Raw genomic sequence first — 14,325 nt, 5'->3', positions numbered from 1 at the left:
AAATAGATTATTTCTGGATAGATTATGTCGTTGTGTGGAGTGCTGAACATTTCACCTAACACGTCAACTTTCCACTTCTACTGTTTTAATATTCATGATAATTTAAGAGTGAGCTCGAGTAAATTCGATTGAAAGAATCAATTCATAAACACAGAAATAATCTAAATAGACTGCGTTCTGAATCATTTTGCTCTTTACTAAACAAGAGTGTAAGTACAATAATTATGTTCTGAGAACGTATTAGAGTCGCTTAATCAAAGTAAAAAAACAAAAAAACAAAAACCACAAGTAATTATTAACTTCATTTGTTTCGGTAAAATGAATATTACTTTTTTAGCATTTACCTAATGTTTTTATCCAAAGCAACTTACAATTGCAACTGAACGTTAAGGGTCTTGCTGAGGGCCCCAACAGTGGCAACTTGGCAGTGGTGGGGTTTGAACTGGCAACCTTCAGTCAAGCACCTTAAACACTGCACTACCACTGACCACAACAAACATACTTACACAAGTTACACATACTTCGCATAATTCAACACAACCTTCATAATGTTTCTGAGGTTACCATTTCAAGCCAGTACAAGTCTGCCATTTGAAGGCACACCACTGTACATTAATGTACTCTTGCCATATGTCAGTCATATTTGAAACTTTTTGTGTTACTGCTCAATCTCATCTGCTGGTAATTGAGTCCACGCACCTTTGTTCATGCACATACAGACAAAAATTAAATGAGAGTTGAAATTACTTATAAAAACACTTATGTTCAGTACTTCACACTTTATGCAAATTAACACAGCATTTATAGTTTCATTCCTTTTATTTGACAAGTACTATTAACCAACCTCCATGTGAAGATATGGATAGTGCACAAAAAACCCAACAAAAAAACCCCCAAACAAACCTAGAACAAAATGAAAGCTTCATTAAAAGGTCCACTAGTTTCCAACAGAAGGGTATTGCGGAAGGATAGTGTAAGTGATCTTTTCAGACAGATGTACTGGAAATCAACGTTCAGTAATTTTAGTTAAAAATATGGCTTGATTATCCAGGGCAATGATTCTGCTAGCAATCAGTTTACTTTCAATTAAATGGATAGCTTCCTTAAAAAAAAGAAAGAGAGAGACTGTTCTGAGAGGGGAAAAGTTGACACAAAATGTCATATTTAAAACGATCTGTAATTTGTGACATATACTAATTATTACTGGTATTGTGAGAACCAGCTGTGGTTAAAATAAATATACATATTGTTTGCTTTCTTATATCTCTGATAAACCAAAGCAAGACAGATGATGACTTTCTAGTCCATTTAATGAAGTAAATCTGGGCTCATGAGCTGTTGATATCCCAATCAGTCCTCAACAGACCATCAGACCTGCAGAAAGAAATCAGTACTAATGTCAGTTCCATTTATTTTCAGCATCAGACACCTTGAATGTACATCTAGTCTACTTCATGCTCTTGTTTTGGTCTTGCATGTGTGCACCCCCCCCCCCAACAGTTGTTACATTGTCTGCATTGACTGTTTATTGTTTTGCTATGTGCAATCTTCAAAACTGCCACATTTAATTTTCACCTGCTACAAATGCACGTGACAAGTCTTTGAATGGAACTGAATTGTTCTTTGGAAAATATGACAAGGCTCATGCAATTCTATTATTAATTTTACCAACTTCCATTATTAAGATGTGCATCATGCCCGCTATAAAGTAAACTAAAACAGATGATCACACCACAGCTTGTTCAGTACAGACTGGTTGTCTCATTAAACAGCTGCTTAGCACCTCCTCCAGTTGTACACAGTGTCTCACAGGTTCCAGTTACAACAGCTTCATGGATTAAGGTCATGGGTTCAATTCCCAGGGAAAACACTTTCAGTCATCATGATAAATATGCAAGCTGCTCAGGATAATAGTGTCTGCCAAATGCTGTAAATGTAAATTCCAAGATCTACCAGTGTAGTGTGGATGGAGAGTTAATTGGCAAGAATTATACTAAATAAACCAGGGTAGGGGCAAACACAATGTATATCTTGTAAACAAACCACCCAAACCTTATCTAAGATGTAAGAGTTGAAAACTCTGCTTAGGACCTCATCATGCAAGTACACAGGTATCTTTCATTTTCATCAACTCATAACATAGCAAGTCACCTCTGAGAACATAGGGTCATACATCAGACATAAAAGTGAGTATTTGTTTTGTTTAAGTCCACTAAACCAAAGTCATGCCTCAATCGCAAGTAAAAACACTATGTGCCGTAGTATAAAGTCAGCAGGCAATCAGATTCTCTTGACTTAAAGCACATAGAAAAAGCATGTAGTTGCAGAAGATTCAGTCTTGCCTTGAGTGTTGAAGACATTAATTCATTGTAGTCATGACTTGAAACTGGGTGAGGTGAATATGAATGGTTCTCTTAAGCACAAATAAAATACTCATGGCCAAAGTCATTAAACTGGATCATCATAAAAATCCAGCTTTATACTGGCTTTAAAAAGTACTCATTCTAGAGAACTCAAAAGGTTTGGCCCAAAAAATATAATTGTATTTCAAAACAATAACAAAGTAGCATGTCTGTGCAAATAGGTGGAATAAAGCAGTGCAAATGTGCTATAAATAAATACAAAAATCTCTTCATTGCAGTTTAACTTCATTTTAAAGCTATATAGTACAGAAGACACCCTCAGACGAGACAGAGGGGAATATCACTGCTGTAAATTAATATACTGTTGTAAACATTATTTGTTACATATTTTTCAGTAATACTGTATGGAAGTTGGTAACGTATGCCAACATCATGTTCACTGTACCAACAGCAGCCTAAAGCCACAAGAAATACTTACCATGAAGTCTACTCATCTTTCCTGAACTTGCCATTGATGTAGGGCACATAGTCCAGGATCAATCGCCAGTCTGTAAAGTGAACTACTGCAGTTCCTCCAACCCCTCCCCACACAGCCATGGTGGGGACCCTGTGAAGCAGACAAGCGCACAATGAGTAAAAACCTAAACCCACAAGTTGCTACGTTTGCCAATAAGGAGTTAGTTGCAAGTTAGCAAGAGGACTTAGGACCTTTTTGGATTTTGTTTCTCAGATCGGTAATAATGTGTCTGTCGTTTCGTCAACTAGCCAGTAACAAACCAATGAATAAATAAGTATGGTTTTAGTTTGTCCATGTAGCGTTTCGGTTTTCCTTCAGACTTTGTGTCAACGTAGTGTGACCTGGCCAAAATAAGAGAGAGAACTCTGCTGACAAGCTGTGTCAGCTAGTTAGCAGCTACTTTTCCTAGCTAGTATGTTGGAGGGCAAGCGAGATCTCTGAGTTTTGTGTTTATGAAAAAGTGATGGCACACTGGAACTCCGAGATAGATTTTTACATGAGACGATTCTCGCAACACTCAAAACGCACGAATGCGACCTTGCAAACAACGCAGATAACGGATATTATGGTACAAATTAGCCAAGTTAGCTAACCTAGCTATTTCTATCGCTTCGATAACGGCAGTACCATGATATATGCCGAAGATCCAGAAACTATCGTTTACTAACTAAATATTTTAAAATGTATGTGTTCGAACATATCCCTAATTAGCTAAGATAACCTAAGTTATCTTAACTAGCTAGCTAGCTCGTTGCCAGCTATGATAGGTCAACAAGGACAAAACTAATACAAAGAGGAAAAATCTACCATAATCGAAAAATATCGAATATACTCAAAACAAACGCTCACCAGGCCTTCGCAATTGAGACATATTTTTGTCCCAATACTTTGGAAAGCATTGTGGAGAAGAAAGCTGTGCTACTGGATAGCTACAACTGGGAAAGCAATATGGCGCGTGGTGGTGACTTAATAATAGACGCGACCACAACCGGACGTTCATGATAAAAGCCTTAAAGGAAGGTGAGTTTAATAAAACCAGACACAAAAGTGAAGTCTTACATTTGAATTCGACTCGGGTAAAAATCTCTGTATTATACAATAAATTGGTTTTAGAGTTCGGGGGTGTTAAACAGTCTCTGCTCCTCACTAGCTATACTAATAAGCTAGTTATAGTATTAGACAATTTTAATGGTTCATGTTATATGGATTTATTCATTCGTTTATTTATTTAGCCTATCTATTTGTTTGACTTTTTCAGATCACAAAGCATGGAAAGAATTGGTCCTGAGAATGAGAGAAGTGTCGGTAACCTAGACAACAGATTCAGCATGGATACATGGCAAGAAATATCTGGGTATAAACATGACTTTAAATTGCTAAAGGTAAATCTGCTCAAAAGGACAATAGTTACAAAATGCAGCTTCAAACACTATGGCTGCAAAATAAACAAAAGCAGTTTAGCAGATCTTAGTTTGTGCCATTACAGGAGGAGAAGAAATTCCTTCACCTAATAGAATAAAGGGTTTTGATGAATAATGCCCCAGCAATGCAGTCGATGACGTAGGGAAGGGGCACGCAGGACATGCACTACATGGGGCCTTCAAAATGGGAGGGGGTGGAGGGGATCGTAAAATAAAAAATAATACAAATTTTCAAAAGGGCCTCTACTCTACCTTTTGTGATGGTGCCTCAGAATTTTGCATCACACTGTTGACTGCAATTGAGTAAATAACCAACTCAGGCTTCTAAATTAAGTCTTAATCAGTGGTTGCAAACACTACAGGGAGGGTGGAAGATCCAGATCCAGGGTGAAAGCCCCAGTTTGCTTTGGGAACAACAGGAATGACATACAAATCAGTGTTCTTGGCCATCTTGTGAATACCATAAGAAGCTTGCAGCAGTCTGGCCTAGTGATCCTGCTAGTACTGAAAGCATTCAACAAGATCCGAAAGACAAGATAGCATGATTCATAAGATGAAGGCCTAGTTTGTGCAACACTTAGTCTTTATAGTCTTTTTCAGTCTTTTCTCTTGATTGATTTATTTGAGAAGGGGTAAGTAACTACCTACAAAGCTCCCAAAGTTGCATTAAATAGACCATATTTTGTTTTGATCTTTTTATACCAGGAGCTGTGGTTTTGGAATATTTTTGTCACTATCCTTATTTTCAGCTTCTCATTGCTGTCAAGAGTTCACAGGTGAAATGCTCAGCTTGCTGTAATGAACCTTTTTTAAGATCTGGAGTATTTAAACTCTGCTGTGTTACATGTATTTTTAGCTATGTCTAGGTTAAGTAAGATCCTTTTACTGACTACAACCCCAAAATCTACTTTTAGCATTGTGGTCTCTAAAATATCAATACAGTAGAACATTCAGTGACAAAGTAAAGCCTCTCATACTTTGTTCTTTCTTTATTTGGATATAAGTAATAAAAAACGACAGACATTGAAAAAAAGGTATACTTCTGTTATTAAAAATGGCACATTTATTGCTACTTTATATACATAACATTTCTGAATAGCTACTTTATATAAAAAATAGGAAAGTGGAGGCACTTTGGGGATATAGAAAACCTCCCCAATGTCTTGAATCAGCAGATTCTGTAGATGAACATGTTGAGAGACTGCAATGGAGCTCTCATAACACCGAAGATAAGTCATAATCTGAACACTCTGATGCACTGGAACGGTGCACTTTAAGAGCCAGTTTTAGGACACAGCCTAGTTTTGCAGTTATATTACAAAGCTAGATGTATGCATTACCAAATCAACTCAGGGTACTACATAAGGTAACACTGAGTAAAATGAAACCAGTTCAACACCATAAAACCTTGAACTGAATAACAGAACTCGATCCTCTGGTTCAAACTGAAAAACAAAGGAAAAAAGATCAGGATTCATCACGGCAAATCTCTTTAGCCTAAAACTAAACTCAGTCATGTCAGAAAATTGGCCCTAGATGCAACTCTTACATAAAGAGACGTTCACATCTCCAGTCCTGCATAAATGGATTCATAATTGTGGAATGAGAGAGGCCAATGGAAGTTGGATTATGTGTCTTGTTACAATACAGCCTGGATAAACTTGAGGCATTGTGCTCGGCCTTTTAAACGGGTGTAAGACATAGGAGCAACTGATTTACATTTCAAAACAATGGGATTCTGGAGTGGGCTGCAGAAAGAATTCAAATACCAAAGCAAACACTAATAACCTTAAAATAATCCCAATACTTATTTTTCTATTTGACATAACGTGTCTTCAACCACTGAAATTGTTTTCAGGTAAATTTCTAAATTGGTAAAATGACAGATTAATGCTGACCAAAGAGCAATGCCTGTTACACATGCTGGTGTCAATAGTGAGTGCATCAACAGTCCACGTTACTATAGTATCTGAGCCAAGTTAACAAGATACAGAAACTGAGCACAACATAAGAAAAGGTACAAAGACTTTATAACTCATTAAAATCAGGACTGTGCACCACTGAGCACATAAAAACTAAACAGGGAACACGTTTACAAAGGAAGTTCTTTTATTTGCTCAGAAGAGCAAAAGTTCATTTAGGTTACACTAAAAATTCCCATGCCCCTGTCTTCATGTGAATTTATAGAATATTCTCATCAAAGCCACCAAAAACAAGTGACATTTCCGTTAAAACCTGACGTCAGGTTTCAACTGACACAAAAAAGGAGAAACAAAATGCAGGCACTAGTATGTTTTCATTCCCCCAGTCCAACGCCATCAGGTGCAGAAGTCAGGAGAATGAAGAAGGCCACCCTAATCTCTCCCAGTTTCTTCCCATCACAATTTAGATCTTTGCACAAACAAAAACAACATTCATCTTCTGTTCTTTTTATAAAAGAGTCTTTTGTATTGATTGAAAGAGAACACAAGAACACTGTTTAAACTAGATGCTGAAATGAGAAATCCATCCATCACATTCCCTTTCAGTTAGCTGAAATCATGGCTTTTATGAAAAGATTTCATAATAGTGGTGCAACCACAATACTATGATTACTATTTTTGATTCTGAGAGGGCAATGTAACAATATAAAAAAGTATATTGTAGTACCCCAAACCCTCTAAACCACTGGAGAAATGAGAATAGGATTTTTTTAAATGAAAATGAAAGAACAGGCATTTCTAACACTTTTTTTTATAAAGAAAGGATGTTTGGCTAATTACCATTCTTCGACTGTCCAGTAATTATCAAAATTTCAAAAGAATATGAAACAATCAGATTTGTTCCTGGCATTCTTGAACGCTAGGTTTTTCCCCCACATAGTTAAAATTTTAATCCTATTAAAAAGTAAAAACAACATTTAGAACTTTATATAAAAAAAGAAACTGTAAAGAGTCAACAGTTTAACAATATGAGGATCCGCTCATAGAGACCCAACATCCTTGTTCAAATAACCCCATATCTATCTTTCTCTATTTCAAGGAAAAATATTGTCCAGAAGTGGCAGCAGATGTAATTCAGTTGACACTATCCATAACAAGTCAACAAAACACACAAATACCCCTGACATGATTTAAGCATTGAATCACTGACCAAAAAGCATATTTATTAGTCTTCATCTTACATCATTTCTCTGTATTTAGAAACGAGTCCAATTCCATTTCAGGGCTTTTAAAATAGACAACTGCCCCTCAACTCAGACGAAGACAAACAGAACTCTGAGATCAAGTGAATGTCCATGATATTTCCTCAGATCTTTTTAGAGCAGCCGGCAGAAGAATCCAGAATCAAAATTGCCCCGTAACACCACCATACTGAAATTCTGAAATCCTGTCACCATATGAGCACATGGAAGATTCAGAGGGTCTGATTTTCCTTTGATGAAGTCAGTTGCTCCGTGCAGTCAATACGACAGCTGGTTCCCTCTTTTTAACTCATAAAGCCAACTGCTAGGTAACATTCGCTAGTCCTTCAGACAATATCAGAGAGTTGGTGCGACCGATTTGGCGGGGCTGGCAGATAGGAAAGGTTTTCCAGTCGGAGAGTGACATGAGCTCAGGTTGTGTTCGAGTGCCACGTGGTGCTTGCTGTTCTTCTTTTCACTTCTGCTCATGCCACAATGTGAGAAGATACAAAAGAATGACTTTCCATGTGCATTTAAAGAGCTAACATGTCTCTGTTCCCTCATTAGAACCCTTTACTGCACAGGAAGTGTGTGTCTGCTGTGTGCTAGCACTCTGGCCTTTTTTGAAACTCTTCTATCATGTACAGAAGCAACTGCCATAGCTCCAGTATGGCAGTTTGTGTTTTTGAAGCTCTGGCACTTCCACAAATGCTTGAAATGAGTTGAAATTAGTACAGGCTTGCGATAACTTATAGTCTGAGGATCTGTGTGTCTCCTTGACTCAACAAGGAAGAATGTTGTGTTTTGTTTTTGTTTTTGTTGTTGTTGTTTTTATCTCCTTGTGGACACAGATAAGACAGAACCTGGGAGGGAATGCTTGTCTACTTTTTTTGACTAAGAATCATGTCAGTCTTGACAAGACACACCACTCAAAACTGCCATTGTTCCCGGAAATGTAAGCAAGAGAAGTCTATTAAAAAGATGGCAGTGAAGCCAATATCCTTGTTCTCTGTGCTCAGAGAAGTTCACTCCTTCTCTCTCTCTCAGCAGTGTTCTTCAGGTTGCTCCAATGGTCCATGATGAGTGTGTGTGTGTGTGTGTGTGTGTGTGTGTGTGTCTGTGTGTGTGAGAGCTGTGTGACAAAGTGTCAGTTTTCAGAAAAGTATGTGTGTTTGCACAAGTCCACATCTGTTTAAAAGATTTTTATGTGCACGTATTCACACTGAGACGGTAGCAAGGAGACTAAGGCCACATCTGAAAGCACTCTTTATGACAGGATCTGGAACAAGGTAAAAAAAAAAACCAAAAAAAAAAAAAAAAACCACACACACACACAAAAAAACAAACAAAAACCCACATTACTGAAGGAGAGCACACAGCTCTTTATGCACCTGTGCTGTGCAGTGCCACATTCTGCACATGGCATCAGTGCGGTACTCACATAAATATTACATATGACTGTGTCCGTCACTGCCCATCCCGGGATGACCTCCTCCTAGAGGCATCTGGGGCTCTCCTCCAACCCCCGACACCTTCTCCTCTTCCCTCCTCTTCAGACACGCCGCCTTGGGATTCAGGTTACGCTCTGCATCAAGGAGAGAGAGAGGAGCGTGAGAGAGAGAGAGAGAGAGAGAGAGAGAACAGAGAGAGAACAGAGATATGAGCATGTTAGGGGAAATTACAGACTTGGCTTTTCACGATTCTGCTGACACACTCCAGCGAGGCCTGCGGCGACACGAAAGCTTACGGTGGAGATTAAAGAGAGAGGCGAAAGGAGTCACACGGTGGAGGGTTTCATGTAGAGACACAGAATGATAAGAGGTGGGGGGGTGGGGGGGTGGTAATGGTTATTAGAGGGTGGAGGTACAGAAGCCATTGGTAAGGGTCAAGGCAAAGAGTCTCAGCGTGAGAAAGGCCCAGGCAGAGAGGCTGGGTGCTCGTGGAGCTCAGCTCAGGGCAGGGGTCAAACAAGATCGCAAGCAAGCCTCCAATGGCAGCTGCTGCTGCTGCGTAGCCGTGGGTGGGACCTCTTCACGGGGAAGCTGCCCCTCCCCCGCTCGGCCCCATTCTCCACTGCTGGAAGGGGTCAGGGGAGACGAGGCTGACTTCGGAGCCCTACCTCGCACCTGCCTCTCTAGGCTCAGGATGACCTGCACGGCCTGCTGTAGGATGATCAGCTTGGTCTGCGCCTTGTCGCTCTTCAGGTGCAGCTGGCACATGCGGCCCAGCTCCCGGAAGGCCTCGTTGATGTCGCGCACGCGCACCCGCTCCCGCGCGTTGTTGGCCAAGCGCCGCTCCCGGTCGCGCTGCTCCTTCTCCTCCGCCGTCAGACACTCCTCTGACACGCTGCTGCCAAGGGCAACCGAGGAGGGGGAGGTTCGCTCGTTAATGATCTCGTTAAGCAATCAGCTTCCTATTTTATTGACTGATGCTTAGTAAACTTACAGGACAGCAGGCCCTGTGTGACTTTCTCTGTGCCACACAGCGTCATGCAAGAGTCTTTATTAAGGGCTATATTAATAATGAATTACTGAATGAAATCTTTCCATTTCCCACTTCTCACTTTCCCATTTTAGTCAACCTAAGCAGTACGCGTGAGAGAGAGAGAGAGAGAGAATTCTGAATACTGAAATCTGCGGCCGTCAGTCTGTTTTCGGGTTGGGGGTCTGGAGTCTGGAGGTGCCCTGGAGCGTTAGACAGGCCGGGAAGCAGAGAGAAAGAGCGGCTCCTCAGGAGGACGAGGGTGGCCCAAGTGCCTGAGCTTTCACTGCCTTTCCAAAGCCGACTGAACTCGTCTCCTGGGCCGTTCTTCTTTCTTCAGTCCGTAATTCACATGGCCAAGATTCGTGACGCCCGAGATCCCGGTATGAAGTGGCGTTAAGAGGTAAGCAGCTTTTACCACACGGAAACGTTCTCTGTTCGCTGAATGACTAACGACTATTTCACTGCTTTTTTTTTTTTTTTTTTTTTTTTGCGATCGATGCTTTTTCATCCTGCACCGAAATAAGAAGGCGGGGTGGTGGTGGTGGTGGTGGTGGGAGGAGGGGGGGGGGTGGAGAATAGAGGCCTGTGGGGGCTCTGCCCTGGAGTGACGGGTGAGGACAGGCGTGAGAGAGGCAGCAAAGATGCGCCGTTTGCCACGTTACTGTGCTGACAAACACACACTGCAGCTGAGAACAAAAATGAAACAAAAAAAACAAAACAAGCCCGGGAGCGTAGAGGCAGCGGAGGAAGTGGAGCGAGGGCAGGAGGAAGGAGAGCGTCTCATCTTCAAGCCATCCCACTGCACAGAGGTGAGGCTCAGTGAAAGGGGGAGGCAGGGGTATGGGAGGAGTGAAGGGCACGGAGGGAGATGACCGGAGACAGAGCAACGACCTGGCGAATAACAGTTAAAAAAAAACAAAAAAAAACATGACAGACCAGAACATGCAACACTACAAGGAAGCTGAACGGTAGGATTTACCAGACGGCGTTAAGACACCTGGCTGTGAGGGGAAGCGGGGCGAAAAAAATGGAGCAGCTGACGAGGAACGAAGTCCTGTATTCTGCACGAGCAGAGTCCTCGGACGCTGCTCGCACATATACAGCGGGAGAGGACGGGCAACAGAGGGCAGGGCCACAGGATTGGGGCCGGTAAAACCGGCAGGCTTATGGGAAGAGCTCGGTGAGGCGTTTAGTCACAAAGCGGGAAAGGGTTATAAATCAAAGCAGTGACATTAACGAGATGAGAGGTTGCGGAGTCGACAGCAGTAAATCTCTTCTCTATACATCTCAAGAAGTATTGTTTACTTGATTTAAAAAAAATATATATAGAACAGCATTTTCCACAGAAGACTAGCTGGCAAAAGGGGTGTGGCTAACAGGAAAAACCACCCCTCAGTTCAGAGTAATAAAAATCTGCAAATAAAATTAACATTTGCAAAATAAACTAACAAAAATAACTCTACTTTTCCTTCTTCAAGAAAGCATGGCTACAAATTCTGTGTGAATTTGTGAATTCACTGAAGCCACTGGGTACTGAAGAATTTACTTTACACTGTATTACAAAGGCTATTCGGTTTATATACAACATTGTAGTACTATAGACAAAACTACAGAGAGCATTACATAGACTATTCATAAAGAGTTGGGTCCAGTTATAAAGGTCATAAAATGTAGCAGTTACATGCAGCAGTTGTTTGGACATACAGTACTGCTTGTTCAATAATAACAACATGAAATCGACATAAAATTATAAATGAGATAAAAGCCAGCCCTGCTCCTGAAAGCCTACAGGAAAACCTGTGAAAGTCATTAACAGATGCGTCAAACCTGACAACTGTGAGAATGTTAGCAACACAAGACACAGTAGAGCAGACATGCACGACAACAGAATACTGCCTGGAACATGACAGGAGTGAGCAGAAGACGACAGACAAACAGAGGATTAACTACACAAGCAACGGATAAGCCATGTAGTAAATGCATGCACGCACGCACACACACGCACACGCACGCACACACACGCACACACACACACACGTACACACACATACACGTACACACACACACACACACAGCAGAAAGCCCCATGCCATTTTAATCAAGTTACCAGTCCCACTCAAGAAAAGGTAAAGTAGGCTTGCATCCCCCAAACATTAGTAAACCAATACATCCATATGAAGGCCTGTACCAAATAAGGCTTCAATATTCGGCCTGTGCTGACATCTATCCCCAATATTATGTAGCAAGCCAGTGTATCTTTCTCTGAGTGGGACCGCCAGCCCACCGCATGGCCACATCTCCGTGTGCGATTGCGTGGCGCCGTGTCACCTCCCATCTTTGCTTGGAGCCAGGGCCAAGCCCACTGCCCCCCCCCCGGGGGTTGGTCCAGAGCCCACTGACCTCGCACTTGCTGCTCCAGGTTGAGGATAACGCTAACGGCCTGGTGCAGGATGAGCAGCTTGGTCTGCGGTTTCTCGCTGCTCAGGTGCAGCTGGCACATGCGGCCCAGCTCCTTGAAGGCTTCGTTGATGTCGCGCACACGAAGGCGCTCGCGCGCGTTATTGGCCACGCGCCGCTCTTTCTCCCGCTCCGCCTTCAGCTCCGGGGGCACGTCCTCATCCTCCTCAGGAGTTTGACTTGGGGGTGGGGGGAGGGTGGGGGTGGGGGTGGGGTTGTGAGGGGGGGGGGGGGCGAGAGCGCCAGGAACAAAAGGGGTGAGAGGGGGGTGGAGGTTATAGTCACAACAAACGTAGCCTGGCTGCAGAGTGAGGCGCACCGGGGACGAGGGGCGGGAAACCGTGGACTGTGGGCCGGGAAATTTATGGGCCGATTCTCTGCTCTGCTCTGATCTGCTCTAATGTGTGGATGTGTGTGCACTCTCTGAAAAGCAGACCTGCAGTGCTGAGCTCAGGAGCTCTTATGCAGTCAGTGGCCTCGGTGGGTATTGTGTGTTTACCTGTCGGGAGTGCGCGTGTTGTGTGTGCTCGGAAACATGCAGGTTATGCATGAGACCGAGCTGAACACTGGTCACTGAGGGACAGGGCAGTCTAACCGTTCCTGAAGCCACCCCTACATACCCTTCAGAGTCAATGCTCACTGCTCTTTGAAATAAGCCTGCTGATCTAAGCACGGCGCAAGGATCTACTCCATCGCATCAGCCGGACGGCCAATCGGAGGCTAGTGCAGCCCTGCCGCTGGGGTCGCAAGGACGTCGGGTACCTCGTCCGCGTGCGGTTGACCTTGCCGTCTTTCTTCTCGTCGTCTGACTTGTCGGCGATGGAGCTGTTCTCATCATCCTCCTTGTCCTCCCGCTTGATGTCCGTGCCGGAGGAACGGGACAGGCTCCCGGGCAAACCTGTGAGACGACAAGGAAAACGTTCCAGAAAACCGTCGCGCTGCCCAGTCAGTTCACAGGAAGGCAGGTGGGAGCCGGGCACTGGAAGCTGAGACAACCGGACCAAGGAATGGGCAAAAGGGTTTGTGAACTCACTGGTGAAGGCCTCGGGCTGTGAGGTGGCAGGGGCTTGCGGGGGGGCGTGGTGTGCGTGCAGGAGGGCACTGGAGGGGGGGAGGCCCGCCGGCTCCTCCTGGTGGTTGGATTGCATGCCGGGCAGGCGTCCATGGAGGGGAAAGCCCTGGCCAAGGGAAGCGAGGCCCGCTGCTCCCCCAGCCACGGCAAGCAGGCTGTGCATGTCGGAGCTCAGCGCCGGGCCAGGGCCCGGCCCGACCGCGTGGTTCCGCAGCACGTGCAGCGCCTCACCCAGGCAGTCATCCATCTTGTTCTGCTGTGGAGCGAGGAGACAAGAGAGCGCACGTGAGGCAGAGGCTGAACACGGTGGACGTGACTTAGGAACACCGAAGTTGTGAGGCGCAACGCCGTGCAAACTAAACGTGGCACGCTCGGGTTTAATACTGCATGAAGATGAGCGTACCAGTGCCGGTAGGCCTCCCTCAAAGGCGGGAGTCGGAGCTGGCTGGGTGGACCCTCTGGGCCACTGGGATCCAGATGCTGCTGAAGGAGGAGCAGGCAAAAATTAAACTCTCAGGAAACAATTAAGCTTTGCTTCCCCTGATCTGGAACTTTAGATTCTGTAGCTGCAAACAAACCAACCATCTATCTTCTCTTTGGACAAACTTGGTGAATCAGATTGCGCAAGTACAGCTCTTCGCCACCAGATGGCACCACAGATCTTTTAACGGACAAGCGCACGCACGCTACTACAAACATACCTGCCATGTTCTGAGGAGAGCCCACCGGGGTAGGTGGAGTGGAGGAGAAGTTGCTCCCATTATTGTCTGAAGGGTAAATCTAAATCAAGACAAAACAAAGAAGCAAAGCTTATACAGGATATACAGGGACAAGCAGTTCACTCATTT

The 14,325-nt window shown here is 43.6% G+C and overlaps 2 protein-coding genes across 9 annotated transcripts in view; both read right to left on the bottom strand.

The window, feature by feature from the left end:
• Nucleotides 1-800: 800 nt before the first annotated feature.
• Nucleotides 801-3,847, bottom strand: LOC113584674 (cytochrome b-c1 complex subunit 10). Its single transcript, XM_027021742.2, has 3 exons — nucleotides 3,730-3,847; nucleotides 2,842-2,970; nucleotides 801-1,374 (listed from the first exon to the last, which is right to left on the bottom strand). Exons 1-2 carry the CDS (start codon nucleotides 3,777-3,779, stop codon nucleotides 2,850-2,852), a joined length of 171 nt encoding a protein of 56 aa, XP_026877543.1. The 5' UTR covers nucleotides 3,780-3,847; the 3' UTR covers nucleotides 801-1,374; nucleotides 2,842-2,849.
• Nucleotides 3,848-5,275: 1,428 nt separating this feature from the next.
• tcf3a (transcription factor 3a) overlaps nucleotides 5,276-14,325 on the bottom strand; it is a 24,254-nt gene continuing 15,204 nt past the window's right edge. For 2 of the 8 annotated variants that reach the window (XM_035528196.1, XM_035528190.1), the window contains 7 exons: nucleotides 14,179-14,257; nucleotides 13,881-13,960; nucleotides 13,439-13,733; nucleotides 13,168-13,303; nucleotides 12,349-12,584; nucleotides 8,906-9,049; nucleotides 5,276-8,743 (listed from right to left, as the gene is read on the bottom strand). In XM_035528196.1, coding sequence (XP_035384089.1) covers nucleotides 8,913-9,049; nucleotides 12,349-12,584; nucleotides 13,168-13,303; nucleotides 13,439-13,733; nucleotides 13,881-13,960; nucleotides 14,179-14,257 — 963 coding nt within the window. In that variant the 3' untranslated portion in view covers nucleotides 5,276-8,743; nucleotides 8,906-8,912. Of the gene's footprint in view, nucleotides 8,744-8,905; nucleotides 9,050-9,583; nucleotides 9,814-12,348; nucleotides 12,585-13,167; nucleotides 13,304-13,438; nucleotides 13,734-13,880; nucleotides 13,961-14,178; nucleotides 14,258-14,325 lie in introns of all 8 variants that reach the window. The other 6 variants (XM_035528194.1, XM_035528195.1, XM_035528191.1 and 3 more) reach the window with 6 other exon arrangements.

Source organism: Electrophorus electricus, chromosome 7 (assembly GCF_013358815.1).
Source record: "Electrophorus electricus isolate fEleEle1 chromosome 7, fEleEle1.pri, whole genome shotgun sequence".
Taxonomy (NCBI): Eukaryota; Metazoa; Chordata; class Actinopteri; order Gymnotiformes; family Gymnotidae; genus Electrophorus; species Electrophorus electricus.
This window is presented reverse-complemented; position numbering and strand designations above follow the sequence as displayed.